Source organism: Lepisosteus platostomus, chromosome 20 (assembly GCF_059453375.1).
Source record: "Lepisosteus platostomus isolate fLepPlt1 chromosome 20, fLepPlt1.hap1, whole genome shotgun sequence".
Lineage (NCBI taxonomy): Eukaryota > Metazoa > Chordata > Actinopteri > Semionotiformes > Lepisosteidae > Lepisosteus > Lepisosteus platostomus.
Genome location: NC_142630.1, coordinates 7,605,145 through 7,620,549, shown reverse-complemented (window position 1 = coordinate 7,620,549; position 15,405 = coordinate 7,605,145). Strand labels below are relative to the sequence as shown.

Sequence of the window (15,405 nt, the reverse complement as noted above, 5' to 3'; positions counted from 1 at the left end):
TTGTCTTGGTTCCCAACATGCCTTTTTCATTAAGCTGCCGAATTCCTGTGCACTATTTGGACATGATTTATCAGCGCGGGGCTTCAGGATCATAGAAAACAGACACGGGGAATAAAGGGTTCGTCTCGTTCACTTATTTCTTTTTAAGTTGCAAGTCCTAAGGTGATTTTTTTTTCAGGAAATAAGGCACGGTACAGTCATTTATCTGAGCCCTTTAGAAGTAGGGCTCAGACCTAAAGTATGTCGACCATACTTCAGGGAATCCGAGGTCTGTCTGTCTTTCCCGTTAGCTGTTTCCCACTGTGTCCTCTTTAGTCACGCTTCACATTTTGGTGGCCATCTTGAGTGCTTTTTTGTCCTTTACTTCAGATCATATGTGATTTTTCCTGAACAGCTTTAGCTTTGCTGTCTGGGCCGAGATGGACAAGGAGGTTGAAAAAGCGATTGAACCTGGGCCGTCAAGGAATGTCTTCAGTGGCTTCCGTCCAGAGCCGGAAAAAAATGTTCATGTCCGTCCTGTTGCTTCATGCTTCTGACTCGATAGCGGTGCCAGGATCCAGCTTCCTGTTCTTTGCTTACTCCCCCAGCAACATTCTTCTTGGTAGTTTCCCGGCAGCAGGCTGGTAAAGGATTGGATTTGTCAGTGGGTTGTGTGTGTGTGTGTGTGGGGGGGGGGGCTCATTGTGGTTTCCCAGTGCAGACACTTGACCCACAGACAGGGAACTCTTAATGGTTCATTTCGAATGGATTAGTCCGATTAGCACTTGGCTGGCTTTCAAAGTGAAGGGATGCAGCCGGAGCCCACAGACCCAGGCAGAGGGCTGGGGAGAGGGAGGGAGACGGAGGGCTTCTTCTGCCTCGCCTGCCTGCCGCAGCTCTGCAGGGAGATGAGGATGCTTGCCCTGACACGCAGATTTATTCTGGGCTATGGCTGAGTCCAGGCCGGCCGCCCAAGTTCCAGCTCTACTCGAGTCCTGCATGTGTGCAAGGTGTCTTCAGATCGTCCCCGTTGGGCACGACTGTGAGGGCTGAGATTTTTCTGGAAGCACGTGAAATCTCGTGCTTGAGTGGCCCCCACTCCATTGTCTTCAGAAGAGGAAGTGCACATAGTTCAAAATTTTATATTGTGGGGTAATTTACTCACAATTCATTTCAGATTAGATCTCCTTTCTAGACATTCAGATTCACCCATTTTTTTCTGAGCATTTGTGGTTTAAATTGCCTGTTTTAGCTATCCTGAAGAACTGGCTTTGAATGAAGAAACTTCCAGGATGACAATTATTGTATGGTGTGGCTTAAGCTTGTCACTTATATACACATTTGGCTATCTAGTCATGTAATGCATAAGTCTTACCCTTTCTATCTCACGGTTTGATGTTCGTGATTTGTGATCCATTGTGTGAAGAGAGGATGACTGTAACTCGCACATAGGATATTTCCAGCAGCACCTATTCAATTACATCACGCAGCGTCGAATATGAAAAAAAGCACACGCAGAAAGGCAGACCCTTTTAAAATCACCTTATAACTCTATTAGGTAGAGCTTTGGGGCTTGCAAAACTCTGGTTCCTGGAACCAGAATCCTAATGTACGTTTTAGGTGTTGCTGAAAAGCAATGGGAAATGTGATACTGCAGCGAATGAAACACATTTGCGCCGAAAAACCCATAGCAAGATTACGAGAAAATTAAATATCAGAAGAAAAGGAGCAGAGCATTTCAGGGAATAGAAAGGTTTTTGCTATCTACACCTGATGCAGATTTAATTTGGTTAAAAATATAATGTTTCCAGTGCTTTTGCATTTGAGATCAATTTTGGCACATTGGCACCTCAGAATTCAGGGCAGTTTATTCAGGCCTGTCTTAATGGAACAATTTGTTTTTCCAGACCTGCATCAGGCGTGGGGGGTGGGGGGACGGGGTGCTAACTTTGGAAAATTAAATCAGAAGGCTGTTTGGTGGCAAAAGCATTTTGTGCTGAAAATATTTTGTGCTGATTTAAAGATGGAGACCTTTCCTGCCATTTGTATTTTTATGACCGATTTGCCACAGATTTATAATGTCCCTAGTAAGTCCCCACTACATTTGAGTACAGCAACACATCTCCCAAATTCCATTTATTTTCAGTCGTCCATGCATCAGATTGACAATCCACTACTGGCACCTTGGAGTTTGGACTGATTTCAATCCAATCAAGCCATCCTGGGACATTCTAAAGCACATTCTGAGGGTTGGAATCACTGGAGGGCTGTAGAAGGTGGAATGATCATACTTCCTTAAGTGGAGGTCTTCAACAGTCCTGCTTGTAATAGTTTACTATGGCACAATAAACGTAATTTATACAGAAACGTGGCAAGTTAACACTAGAGAATTGCTTATTAAAGGGATGACAAATGATTATACTGTGGAGTCTGAAAACTGGGTCAAATTGTAAATCTGAGTTATACCTAGTGAAACCAATTCTAAAAGTCACTATCTGTGGCGTGAGGTGACAGTTTACTTTCCCTCTGTCGTCGCCTACTTTGAATCTGGGCCTCCTCTCGGTGTGGCTGTTTGGGAATGTGCTGGATTGTCTCAGAATGTAGTTTTCACTGCCGCTCGCTTGGAAAGGAAAGATTTGACTGACCCGGATCAATATATAGCATCCCATGCGTGAAACTGGCAGATGTTTAGAGTTTCCTTTTCAGCGCAGGAGAAAAAGACAAGGGGCTTCTAGGGAGTAAGAGAATCGATGTTCCCTTCTGTCAGGGGTTGAATGGCTTCTGTCTCATCTGGGATGCTGGACCATGTGGCCCGCCAAGCCTCTGGGCCCCTAGAGGGCCTCACTTTGTAGCATGTCCCTTCAGTCACTGACAGTCAGCAGTTTAGTCTCAGTAATAAAGGGGAAAATATGCTGGGGCAGGTGGGCATTTTCCCTGCCTTCTTAGTTAGGAATTGCAGCCTGATCTGAATGGGCGGCGTTTAGCGCCATTAAGGCGAAAAGCGATGTTTTCAAAAGTAGTATCAAACACGGCCATGAATGAGTTAGCAAATACCTTTCAAAGCTTACCGTGTTTACTAAGCCTGCTCTCAGCTCTCCATACTGCTCCGTTCCCACTCTGGTTTCCAGGTCAGATGTCAAAGGCTGTGGTTTCTCCAGAGAGAAAATTGCTGTTCTTAAAGGTGCCCCCATGAGGTCCGGACTGTAGCGCATAAGGGCGCACCCCTCATGCGATGTCCCCCCTTCTCGCCCCCCCCCCGCAGCACCTGCAGCAGCACGAGCACGCGGTGGAAGGGGACGCCTGCTACTACCACTGCGCCCTCTGCAACTACTCCACCAAGGCCAAGCTCAACCTCATCCAGCACGTGCGCTCCATGAAGCACCAGCGCAGCGAGAGCCTGCGCAAGCTGCAGAGGCTGCAGAAGGGGCTGCCCGAGGAGGAGGAGGAGCTGGGCGCCATCTTCACCATCCGCAAGTGCCCGTCGGCCGACACCGGTAAGCCCCCCGCCGCTCGGCGCCACGCGGGGAACCTGCTCACCTGCACACTGAGCTCACCAATAGTACGGAATTGATTCCGTCTTATTCCAAATTGCTTGTGTAATTTTTTACGAATCTTTACGGTACAAGTATAGAAAATGCACTTTGTTGAGTCATTAAGCTTTTCACACCTCTGATCTCAAGCATCCTCTTGTGATAGCCTCTTGAGTACCACAGGAGTAATGCACTGATCACCAGCAGCCTGGAGTTCTTCTGCTTCCACTGGCCCTGGCCTTTAGTGAGCGAAGATGCTGCTTGCCAAGTTACGGGCCGCATTTCTCATTTTTCCAGGGCTGGACTCATTTTTATGCATCTCTTTAACTCCTTTCCTTCATAGGCGTCTTTTTTTTAATCTTTGAGAGTTTTTCGTGCTCAGGAGAGGTAAGTGACCGTGCTAATGGCCATCGCCAGGCACTTTGCCAGCAGACTCCATGACCAAGCCAACACAGACGTGTTTTGTACACATTCCTGGTTCACTTCATGTAAAGGATCAGGAAAACTTGCCGAAAACTTGATTTCAATGCGCTGCAGCAAATGCAGGTTACTTACAGTACATCCGAAAAGTGTTTCTTCCCGCTTTGTAAATATCTTTAAGCAACCTTAAATATGTAAGACTCTCGGAGGCTTCATGATAAGGAAAATAAACTGTTTATAGTACCGTGTACTACTTTTTCATAAAAAACACATTTATTTTGCTGAGGGCCATTTCTTAAAAAGCAGAAAGCAGACATATGTAGACGAACAAAATGCTAATTACCCAACCCAGCCATTTCCGGAGTGTTTTTTTTTTGTTCCCTGAGAAATTAGAAATGTATTCGGCTTCTCTTGGCGGCAGAAGAGTTTTCCACATCACAGCTGAGCACAGCCATGTCTTATCTTTCCTTCCTTTCTCACTGTGCTCTCGCACTGAACAAACAGTTTTCAGCTGCACTCGCTCCCTGACGTTGACATGCTGTGTAAACCCCAAGAAGAAACACTTGCTTTTTTTCCCAAAGTTAAAAATTCCAGAGCTCTGTTTTTGTTCTTTGTTGGGTTTTCCGGCCAGTCACACAGGCAGCCAGACGTTCTGATGATTGACAAGTGCTCGTTGTCATGTTATGTCACCTGACCCCCCGGTCACCTGACAAACCGCCCAGGCATCTGAGCCCTGGAGGTTTGGGGTGCTTCTGGGCAGTGTCTGTCCTGGGGTTCCTCAAGTGTTTGTTCAATAGAGGCAGCTCTTCCCACACTGCAGGAATGCCAGAACCCTCACAGAGGTCCCTGTGAGTCAGCAGGACCAGCAACCCTGAACCACAGGGATGTCTGCCAGTGACCCGATCGTCTGTCTCGCCCTATATATCATGTAGAGGAAATTTTAAATGAAATATAGCCACTGTTCACTGTGTGGCCAACACTAAAGCATCTAAACAGTGTCTCATCTCATCCTGATAAACATGCAGCAATAAAGGGCTCTTATTTGTTTCTAAAGCATTGTTAAATATAAACTGACTCTTTACTGTCGGTAAAGGAATAGGTCACCATATTTAAGAGTAGAAGTGCTTGATTGCATCTGGTAAAGCAATCCATATTAAAATAAACCACATGCTTTCAAAGTTAATGGTGGAAGGAAGAGATCCTCGCTTCTTCTGAAGCATGAGTAAATGCTTTGTGAAATACATCTGTGATCATCCTTAAGCTTTCCTTTTACAAACAGTGAAACTGCAAATGCTTAAGCAGGTGGGCTGAGGCCAACGTTTTGAGACTCCCAGTTAGCAATAAACTGTGATCAGGGGGTTAAAGGGGGGTCCTCCCACCTTTTATCTCAGAGTTTTTTTAAACTCTGCGTCCAAACCCCGATTAACAGGAGGAAGGCTATGAGAGATGCATTCCTAGGCAACATTTCTTCTTCAGATGGAAAAACAAAGGAGCGCACATTGTTTGCTAAAAGACTGATTAAAGGAGTGAGCCGCGGTCAATTAACACTTTGTCTTTTCTTGGATTTCATTTTCTAATTACTTTGACTTCTGCCCCCTGACTCTGCACCCTGACAAAGGGCCGGCATTGTGCGGCCTCTCCGAGCCAGCAGTGCCCTGCTCACACAGGCTCCCTGTGTTATGTAAAAACAGCCTCTAAAGACGCTTTGTTCCAAGGAGGCAGGGATAATGAAGCCAGCGGCTGGGAAATTACGCAAAAGCCAGTCACAGATCTGAGGCAAATCATTAGAGAATGTATTTAGCCTAGCAATTAAGGACAATTAAGCTTTCTGCTTGCTGCACTCCAAATATGTTAATGACTATAGTACAGTGGACAAGCAAGCGAGCAGAGGCAAAAAGGCGGGCCTGCCTGGGTTAAAGGGGAAGAAAGAACAGCAGTATGAGGTTTACAAAAGACCTTTTTTCACTTTTGTGTTGTTGATTCATTTCATTTCTTTCCCTCATAAGCTTTGAAGTGCCTTAATGGATGTCTATGTTTGCAAACAGTACCAGAGCAAGGCTACTTGTCAAGTCAAGGTTGCAGGTTAAGTAATGAAGTTGAACTCCTGCAGAGGGGAATGTGTGGGCTGCACTGGATAAGAGTGGCTGTGTATTTTAAAGGTATTTTGCTGGTGTTTACATAGAAGTAATCTAAAGATGAATTATCAGAAAAATGACCATCATTATTTTCATTTATAGATCCATAAAATCTAACGATATAAACACAAGGAGACAGACATGGATAATTGATTTTTTTTTTAATATATAACCAGAATTGCCGTATTTACAGTGTTGGCCATGGCTGATGATCTCTGCATTAGGGGGTTTCCTGTGATGCTTTTACTGCTAAAATTTAATTTGATGTGATTTGATATCTTTATGATGAAATGTAAAGTCTATAATTTAACTTCTCCCGGTACTTTACCTCAAGGCGAAGGATTGGGAACCCAGAACAGGGAACTTCAGGACTCAGGCGATGTTGTAGTAACGTGGAAAGCCCCAGTGTGTACAGAGCCTTCTCCTGCACTGCTCTTATCCACATTTTTTCCAATCTATTCCATATTAACAATATGAATTTTTCAAGCTTGCAAGCCTCCTGCTGCAATGTAGGTACGCTAACCTTTAAAATGAGCAGTTACCCTAATAGCCCTTGACGATTTGTTTACCATACAGGGCGGCTGTCTTTTTTGGCAACTCCAAATGACTGATTGATGGCACGACAGACACAAGCGAGAACACACAGAGAAATCCATATCGCCAAAACAGACTGGGCACGAACCAAAAACCGCTTAAAAACAAGCCACATCTCATTTAGGAAGGGGGATTTTTCTTTTAAAGGTCCGTTAAATGAAATGAAGTGTGTAATAAAGAATGTCGGCCTTTCTTTCTGTTCAAGCATCTTGATTGAATTACGCTGATAATGAACATACTTCTTCATCAGCAAGCAAGAACACTGAAAACTCTTAACCCCCCATTCCCCCCCTCTGCTGCCCCCCAACTCCTTCTAATGGCTGGTTCCACCCCCAGTGTTTGACCCCCCCCCCCCCCCACCAACAGCTGAAACATTCCCTCCTGGTGTAATATTTAATTTCCTCCCTGCTATTCCTTCAGAGGCGCTCAGTCCTTTCTTGTGGTGGAGGCACAGTTGCTAAAGTGGTAAAAGGTTCCCCTGCTTGTTAAAACAAAGCTGGCCCTGGATTTCTGGGTCAGCTCAGCAGTAATTCCCGAGGCTGCTGCTGTTACTGCTGCTGAATTGGAGCAAGGTGCTGGGCTGCTTCCACGTCTGCGAGTCAGGCGATCTCATTCTGTCCCCCACGCTCTGCTTAATAAGATAAGATCATAAAAAGCAGGCACCCCCAGCCATTCCTCAGTTAAATGATAACTCAGTCCAGCCCCTCATTTTTTAAGTATAGGAACTCGTTGCAAAAAAAAACAAGGATGGTTATGCACGCTAGAGATGTCAGTTGTATTCTAAAATCAGTCATATTTTCTTAATTAGAAGCAAAAGGCATTAGGGTTGTGGATGAGTACATGCAAAGGGGGAAGAACAGAATACTGGCATTACTTTTATCACGTCTGTAAGCATGTGTTTCAAATGCGTTTCTTTACAAAACAATTAGTGTAGTGCAGAGTTTTAAAATATAAATTACAACACACATTAATGCACATTAACCAACACGCAGAGCACTTTAAAAGCATCACATTAAATCTATATACCACGAGGGGAGGGCTGTAGTGTAGGTTCGGAAAGGAGGTTTAAAACTGTCAGATGCCATTTGCTAGTAAATTGTAAGGTTTGGCTCTAAGAATCATCTCTTAGGGAGTCGGGCAGGTGCTGCATTTGCAGTTTAGGCTTGTCTTTAAGTATTTCTTTGTAGTGTGAGTTACCTTCATGCAACTATAAAATAAAAGGTATTTTTAGCTCTCCATCACTTACGGTTTGCAACAATCAGTTGTAAAGTAAGAAGCAGCTCAGTGATATCCATCAGAAAAGCAACATCCAGTCAAGCTATTGTAACATTATACCAGCACATCACATGCACAGTGCTTAGGATTATTCTTCCTGTATGCAGAAGATTTCTTAGTAAGGCCACTGTGTTGCACATATTGGCTGTGTTCACATGCAGGCTGTGCAGAGGGACAGTGCGAGGGGGAGAAGGTCCAGCCAGGTCTGGGAGCACAAAGCCAGGCTGTGTGAAAAGGGCTTTGTTGAGAGTGGAAGGCCAGAGAGCAGCACTGGCTGGGTTTGATGCCACATGTCTTTCCCCACGCTCCTCTCCCCTCCCTGGCTCCCTGGGAGCACCAAGACAGCAGCGATGAATTTCCCATCCAATTAGACCAACGCAGGGATAAAAAGGCACGCATTGTTTTAATTCCTGACCCCCCCCCCTCCCCCCACCTCAAATGTGCTGCTTAAGCATGTTTTTTTAACTTGAGTCTTTCTCCCTGATACCCTTCACAAATAAAATAGGAGGTTTCTCGTGACACCAGGGTTCAGCATTTATGAATTTCATACCAGAGCTATCCTGCACCCTTGCTGTAACGCCAGCGGATCTTTTAAGTAAAAGCTAAGTTATTAAGAGCTCATGTGACACCACGTATAAGGGACTGGGAGAGTTACATCCCTTTGTCGTTGTATCCAAGAGTAGCCGGATACGGTGTTTAGAGGTGATAACCAGGAAACCACATGGTCCTCCGATCCAAGCTTTTCTCTGCAGATGAGTCCATACTGTAGGTGTGAGCAGCAGCAGTCATTGCAAGTTATAGCTGTATGTCCTACTTGTGATTATTGTACACTATATACTGTAGATAGGTGAAAGAATGTTTTTTGGGCATCTAATTTACAACTGGCAGAAATCTGCAACCATATGCAGATACTATAGGACTGTACGACAAGTTGGATGGCTTTGGGAGTGGTCAGTGGTCAGTGCCACCTGTGAACTGAGCTTGAGGGTGAGGCAAAAGAAGAAAAGCCGCTCCAGTCTTGTCTGGTAATTAGCAGAGCATTTGTTTCTTTAATTGTGAAACAGAATCGACCAGAGGCTAGTTTAAAGGGATGTCACAAGATAACTATAAGGCTAGTTATATGGAACATATGGTTTCATTTTTTTGAAAGAAATCTGTGTGTGACAGGCAGAGAAGATACTCTGACTCCGAAATGGAACAAACGCCATTGACACTGGATTAGCTGCTACCTTAAATCTGCCTTTTCCCCCTGTGGCTGACAGATGCAGGCCCTTGATCGCTGGTCTGTGACGGCTTGGCTATCCGCGGAGGAAATCCCTGTCTGTCTGAGGGACAGGGTGCTGGGAGCAGAGCCTGCTCATTGTCTCCGCTTTCACAGGGCTGAGCTCAGCTGTCCAAGTTCTCCCACTGCAGCCCCGCACCTCCCCACAGACTGAGGCATCATGGTGTAGCAGCCAGGTCTTTCCAGGGCCACAGTTACCTGATGAAAAATGATTGTGGTGAAGGTACTGGGTGTGTGTGTGTGTGTGTGAGTGAATGAATAGATGGGGGTTAGATATCTACACACTGCTGGTGGTTTAGAGGTTAAATGGGCATAGTAGCCAGCATATGTCTAGACACCTCTCATTGGATGTTCTTCACTATGTAAGGAGGCACCACTAAGGTCATAATTGAAAAAGTGTGCTATTTTTTAGTGTTCCCTCTAATCATCCTTTAGACTGGATTCCTTTTAGCAAAATGTACCATGCATTACTAAGAATGCGTTTTACGGACAGTAATGTGTGCCTCTTTACATCGACTGCATGTAAAATAAGGCTTCTAACACCAAAGGATCATGAAAATGCTACATGGCAGCAAAATCCAATTTGAAATCAAAGCTTGTTTCACTAAAAGGGGTGTTCTTCTGGGGTCAGGGACTTCACAACAAGCCCGGTCCTGAAAATCAGGCATCCCTTGCTCAGGTAAGGGCTTTGTATAATTCTCACTGTGATTCCAAAAACTGGCATAGAACACAATGAAACAATCCAGTCGAATAAACAGACAAATTCATGCTTCTTTAAAGTCTGAGTTCACTGCATCTCTCAGAGCAGTGTTATGAAGGCTAGTATAGTATGTTAACAGCTCCCACAATGTGTGCAAATTGCAGGCAGGTTATGTCAAAATTCTTGAGAGATTAAGTTTTGACCAACATCCAAAGTGATGTAACATCTTCCTCATCCTCACTTAACCTTTGCATGGTGGTTTGGCACAATGATATAAGCCACTGACTCAACAGACATGTCTCTTTGCCTGTTTTTAGCACTGTTGCTACTTGTAAGATCCAAAGCATGCCTTTGGCTTTGGAGATCAATAGGGGATTTACCTTCAAGCCTTATCTGTCTCCTTTCAAATGGCAAGTTTATTCTTCTAGAATGCAAGCAAATAAATGCACAGATGAAAGTAAAGAGGAGGTGAACAGTAAGGCTGGTTGCACAGCTGTCTTTCTGTCTGTGGGTTCAACTGCACACCGAGAGGGGGGATGAGCTCAGGCAGCAGCAATCCTAGGAATGTCATAATTTTCCACGCTTCTTAAAATGCAAAGCAAACCTTCCCAGAAAGGGTACATTATCTCCCCCCCCCCACACACACAAAAAAAAGAAAAATCAGCTCACAAAAAAAAAAGCTATGGAAATTCAAGCAGTTTGTGTATTCTTTTAATAAAGTTTGTTATTGCTGCCGTGCCCTCCAGTGACTGGGGTGAGTGGATAGGTCGAGGCTGAGGGATGGAGAGAAGGCTGTCCATTAATCCATGGCAGAAGGGAAAAGGAGGGGCGGAAATTGTTCGATTTGCGTGCGGCTGTAGTAGCAGACCTAAAGCATATCTCCTTAGCCACTAAACGTGGCAGGAATCTCTTAAATACACTACCTCTCATTGTGAAATAAAAAAACAAAAGAATAAATAGGGCCTTTTCCTCCCAAGTCACTAAAGGAAGCCTCTTTTTTCTTTTCCTGGCTTATACTATATGTGCATGCCACAAGAAGTTGCACTGCTGGTTCATCCTGTTACAGCAAACTGACCAGAAAGCCCCGATTCTACTATAGAGCTGTCTGCGAATCGAACCTGTGAATCAAACCAGAATAAACAGCATTAAACCTGGAGTGTTAATTAATTTTGAGTGCATTTAGAACATTTCTGAGTTGACTTAGTCACATAATAGAAAGGTGTGCCCATAATCCTTTTCAGAATACTTATCAGTTATCTAAAGAATATGTTTTTTCAGCCTGTAAAGATGAAAAGGTAAACTGTATCTGTTTCATTTCAAACATTCTTTGCTTAAAATGTTATCTGGTAATTAAGCTGTCAGTATTTGTTTCTGATAACCAGCATCAGTGTCGGTTTAGCTCTCTTTCCTGATTGGACACTCAGCTGTATGTTGTAGATGTCTTCACGGCAGGAGTTGCTATAGGACGCGCAACTCACCTGTAGAGCAGATGACTGGTCATAGTGGTGTCAGCTGTGCAATTCTGTGATGTGCTCTGTGCCTGCTGGCAGAGAGGATTGAGTGCACTTCATGCTCAGATCCTGGGAGGAACAAGCCAGTGGCTTTTGCAGATCTCTTTGTTTCACTCCCTGTGAGATACATCACCACAAGAGAGCATTATAATATTGGTTTCGGTCTCCAACGTGATAAACAGTCTCTTGAAAGCTGATACAAAAGATAGACGGTCCATCGGGTCGGTCATCTCATTTGTATTTTCCAAATGTGCTAATGAGTTCTATTTATTGACTCAGATGCTTGACGGTAATTTTGCAAAGAGGGATAGCAGCTCAGTGGTTAGAGGGTCAGGCTGCAGTGTGGAAGGCCAGGCTGTCTGAGTACATTTAGTGGTTAGAATGTTGATCTGCAGGAAAGCATTGAGTGTCAGTGTCCAGAATGAGGGGTCGTGAGAGGGTGAATACCTCTGCAAGAAACAGAGAAGCTTCAGAGTTATAGAAGAAGTCTGCAGGGTCGGAGGAATCAGCATGAGTAGCTCAGTGTCGCCAGTGTTGGGATGCTGTTGATTTGATTAACACTGTGGATGGCAAAAACCTTGGGGTACAGCGTAGAGGACTTGATGAAACTCAGGCCTGCACTGCAAAATGAATTGGGTTTGAGTGGTTTAATGGGGGTGATTAGAGTATTCGATGCTGGAATTGAGCTCCGTGGTGTGAGGGTTGAAGTTTTAGAATGGATGCTAATGGTTTTTTGGTGCAATTTGCATACATTCTAGGTCTGTTCTTGTTCACCAGTCTGGGTGCTTGACTCTTTTAAGCAAAACCCTGTCTGATTTTCTTCAGCAGTATTCACTGAGCAACCTGCCAGTGCTGTCTGCGCTCTGGGATTACATTGGGCCTCCTTGGGGCCCTTAATCGTGGCTGGCTGGTGCTTGACTGGATATTAGTAACAATAATGGAGGTCTGGGGCTTAGAGAACAAGCTACATCTTTGCTTATTTAGAGAAAATGACTGTAATATAGACCTCCAGTGTGACTCTTTCCAGTACACTGCCTTGAATAGCCATTCACCAATATTGTCAAGTGTTCTATTTAAATAAAATCCAATTGATGTCTGTTTCAGGCTGACTTAGTCCATGCAAAGATGTTACATCAAGCTTTTGAAACAGGGGTGTGACATTTAACATTAACCATTTCTCTTCCATGTTAGTCACGTATTGAGTGACAGGAACAGCGATGGTTCTTCCTTGTTCTCACTGTAACAATAAGCAGGCAGCCTATGATTCAGTTGGTGATTGCTTTTGCACGTTAATAGTTACGCAGTATGTACATACAGTAAGTCTTAGAAAAAGAGGGACAGTTTTTCTTAAACAGCATTGTTACCCTTATTGCTTCATCCTTCACAGAAAACTAAAGCACCAGTAGTGCTCACCGTGTTCAGGTCAGAGCTGTCTAACTGAAAATATCCAGTACAAGACATCATTTTTAATCTGGAAAACTGGATATTTTTTTAGTAAGCCTTTTTATTTACCACAGTGGGGATTCGTGAATCAAGGGCCACATGCAGTGCTGTAGATACAGATTCAACTGTTAGGTATTGCTTAGATGGCAAAAACTAAATATATGGTTTGTCATAATAAAGAATTTGCTCTGTGAGGATTTGTAAAAAAAGGAATGATACAAAAAGTAATTCAAGCTGTATTTTTGATTTAAATGTTAGTGGTTTAAGAAAAGCCAAGTCTCAGATTGAGAGCAATCTGAGGATGCGTTTTAATATAAAATGCTTAATTCCGGAGATCTGAGTAGATTGGTTAGTTATTGGTACAGATATTATCTACAGTATAGTGAGAAGGTTTGGTAAAGTAATGCACTCTCACTGAGCTCCATGAATTAAAATCAGTGCAGCAGATTGCACTGACGAGAGACTGAAAGGAATAATTCAATAGCCAACCCAGTAACCTTTACCTGTGGGCTGTCATCAGCCATTGATTTACCTCCGTACTTGATTATTCACAGAGGATGCAGTGGACAGAGAAAGGAGGCCGGATGAGACTGGAGTCATGATCAGTGCGACACTAGACCTTTCCTTGCATGGATTCCACCGCATGGTTTTGAAAAGGAGTGACACCAGTGCTTAGCTAATGTTGGCCTTCTTTAAACAGAACCCCTCACAGCCCGAGGCATTCCAGTAGTAATACAGTACCTTAATCCCTTCATCCACGTGAGAGAGAAAGTGCTCACCTTTTAAACCAAGGATCCTCTTTCTTTTTTACCGGACTACAAGGTCTAACATTTTGCAAGGCAGCCATTTTAACTCATTTTCCAATACAGAGAAGACCAGCACCTAAGTACACGTCTTATGTAGTTAATGTTTTTCTGCGTTATTGTGCTGTAGATGAAATGTAGCCATGGTTCTTTATTTTTTTAATCTTGATTCTGGTTCAAACTTATTGGATTGAGGAAATTTACAGGTAACAGAACTTTTTAGTCACTTGAATGTTAAATAGAACTATTAATTAATTAGTCAATAGAAATATTAACTAAAAAACACACTTCCAGAAGCCTGCTGTTGTGTGGAAAGTCAGTCTGGTTTGATTCAGTGAGGCAGGATTGTGGAACGTCTTGCCCATTGTGGGGTGGAGGCCTAACTCTGTTTAACCAGATGTGAGGATTCTGCAAGTGATGGTCAGAGACAAGATGGTGTTTGTTTTTGACAAACTGGGACATTCTTGCTGTTTGACTCTGGGAGATTAATGTTGCCCCTCCTGCCTCAGTTGAAGGCATATTCCTGACAAAGTCTCTTTGTTTGGCTCGGCCAGTCTCTCACTCACTGCTATTTTATTAGCTGCTGCTAGACAGATTCCTCTACAGCCTGTTTAGACAGGCGAGTGAAATATGCCTTTACACTTGGATTGATGTTATTTAGAAAGTAAAAACTCACAAAAATTATTATTTTAAGGTAGTGTTTTATCTGGTCGTGGCAGTCACTCCCAGGAAAGGCTGGTTGTGATTAATTGTTGAAGAAATTGTAAATGGAGGGAATAGTTCATTATAATGGGCAGATTGTGCCTTTTATGTTGTGTATTATGTGTTTTAGTGATTCCTGTCATCATTTCTGTTTAGCTTATAGTTTACAATACTAATTTACTATCCGAGGAAAAAGACCTCAGCAATCCTCTCTAAGGAAGAGGAGGCACTCTGTTGGGGACCTACAGGCCTTGGTCCTGACTGCTTCTTAGCCATTTTTTGAAAACAAGAGAAACTGAGAAAATGTGTCACAATGGCAACGCAGAGTATTATATGCTGTATCAAAGAAAACAAGACATGAGAAGTTTACACAGCAAAGGATGGTCAATTTAACTCATGTGGATTTTCGAAGGATCTCATCCAGCTGGAACTCAGAGTTTGGATTACTGACTAGTTTACTAACCATACTAGAACCTAGAGCATTGATATAAATTCAGTAGAGCAGTGGTCCTAATATAAATCACTCAGGTACTCCACCAATTATATCACCCCAGTACCCCCTGTATGAAACCCTCTATTTCCCAGTCATTAACCAATGCTTAATTCAAGTACATGCATTACCTTGAATGCCTACTGCCTGCAATTATTCTTAATTAGTCAAAATTAGTCTTTTTGAGGAACTTTATCAAAAGCTTTTGAAAATCTAAATAGAACTCAAGCTGGTTAGTTAACTAAGACCTACCTTTTCTTAAACCATCGCTTGCCCCTTAGGAACATACTGTCATATAATAATAATAATAATTGCTTACACTAATATAGTGCTTTTCTGGACACTCCACTTAAAGCGCTTTACAGGTAATGGGGTCTCCCCTCCACCACTACCAATGTGCAGCCCCACCTGGGTGATGCGACGGCAGCCATAGTGCGCCAGAACACTCACCACACATCAGCTATCAGTAGGGAGGAGAGCAGAGTAATGTAGCCAATTCATAGAGGGGGATTATTAGGAGGCCATGATTGGTAAGGGCCAA

The 15,405-nt window shown here is 43.5% G+C and overlaps 1 protein-coding gene across 9 annotated transcripts in view; it reads left to right on the top strand.

Annotated features, from left to right (window-relative positions):
- The window catches only part of zfhx3b (zinc finger homeobox 3b), a 371,071-nt gene that overhangs the window by 287,371 nt on the left and 68,295 nt on the right, over positions 1-15,405 (top strand). For all 9 annotated transcript variants that reach the window (XM_088614170.1, XM_088614175.1, XM_088614174.1 and 6 more), the window contains one exon: positions 3,242-3,473. In XM_088614170.1, the coding sequence (XP_088470296.1) occupies positions 3,242-3,473 (232 nt within the window). The remainder of the gene's footprint in view (positions 1-3,241; positions 3,474-15,405) is intronic.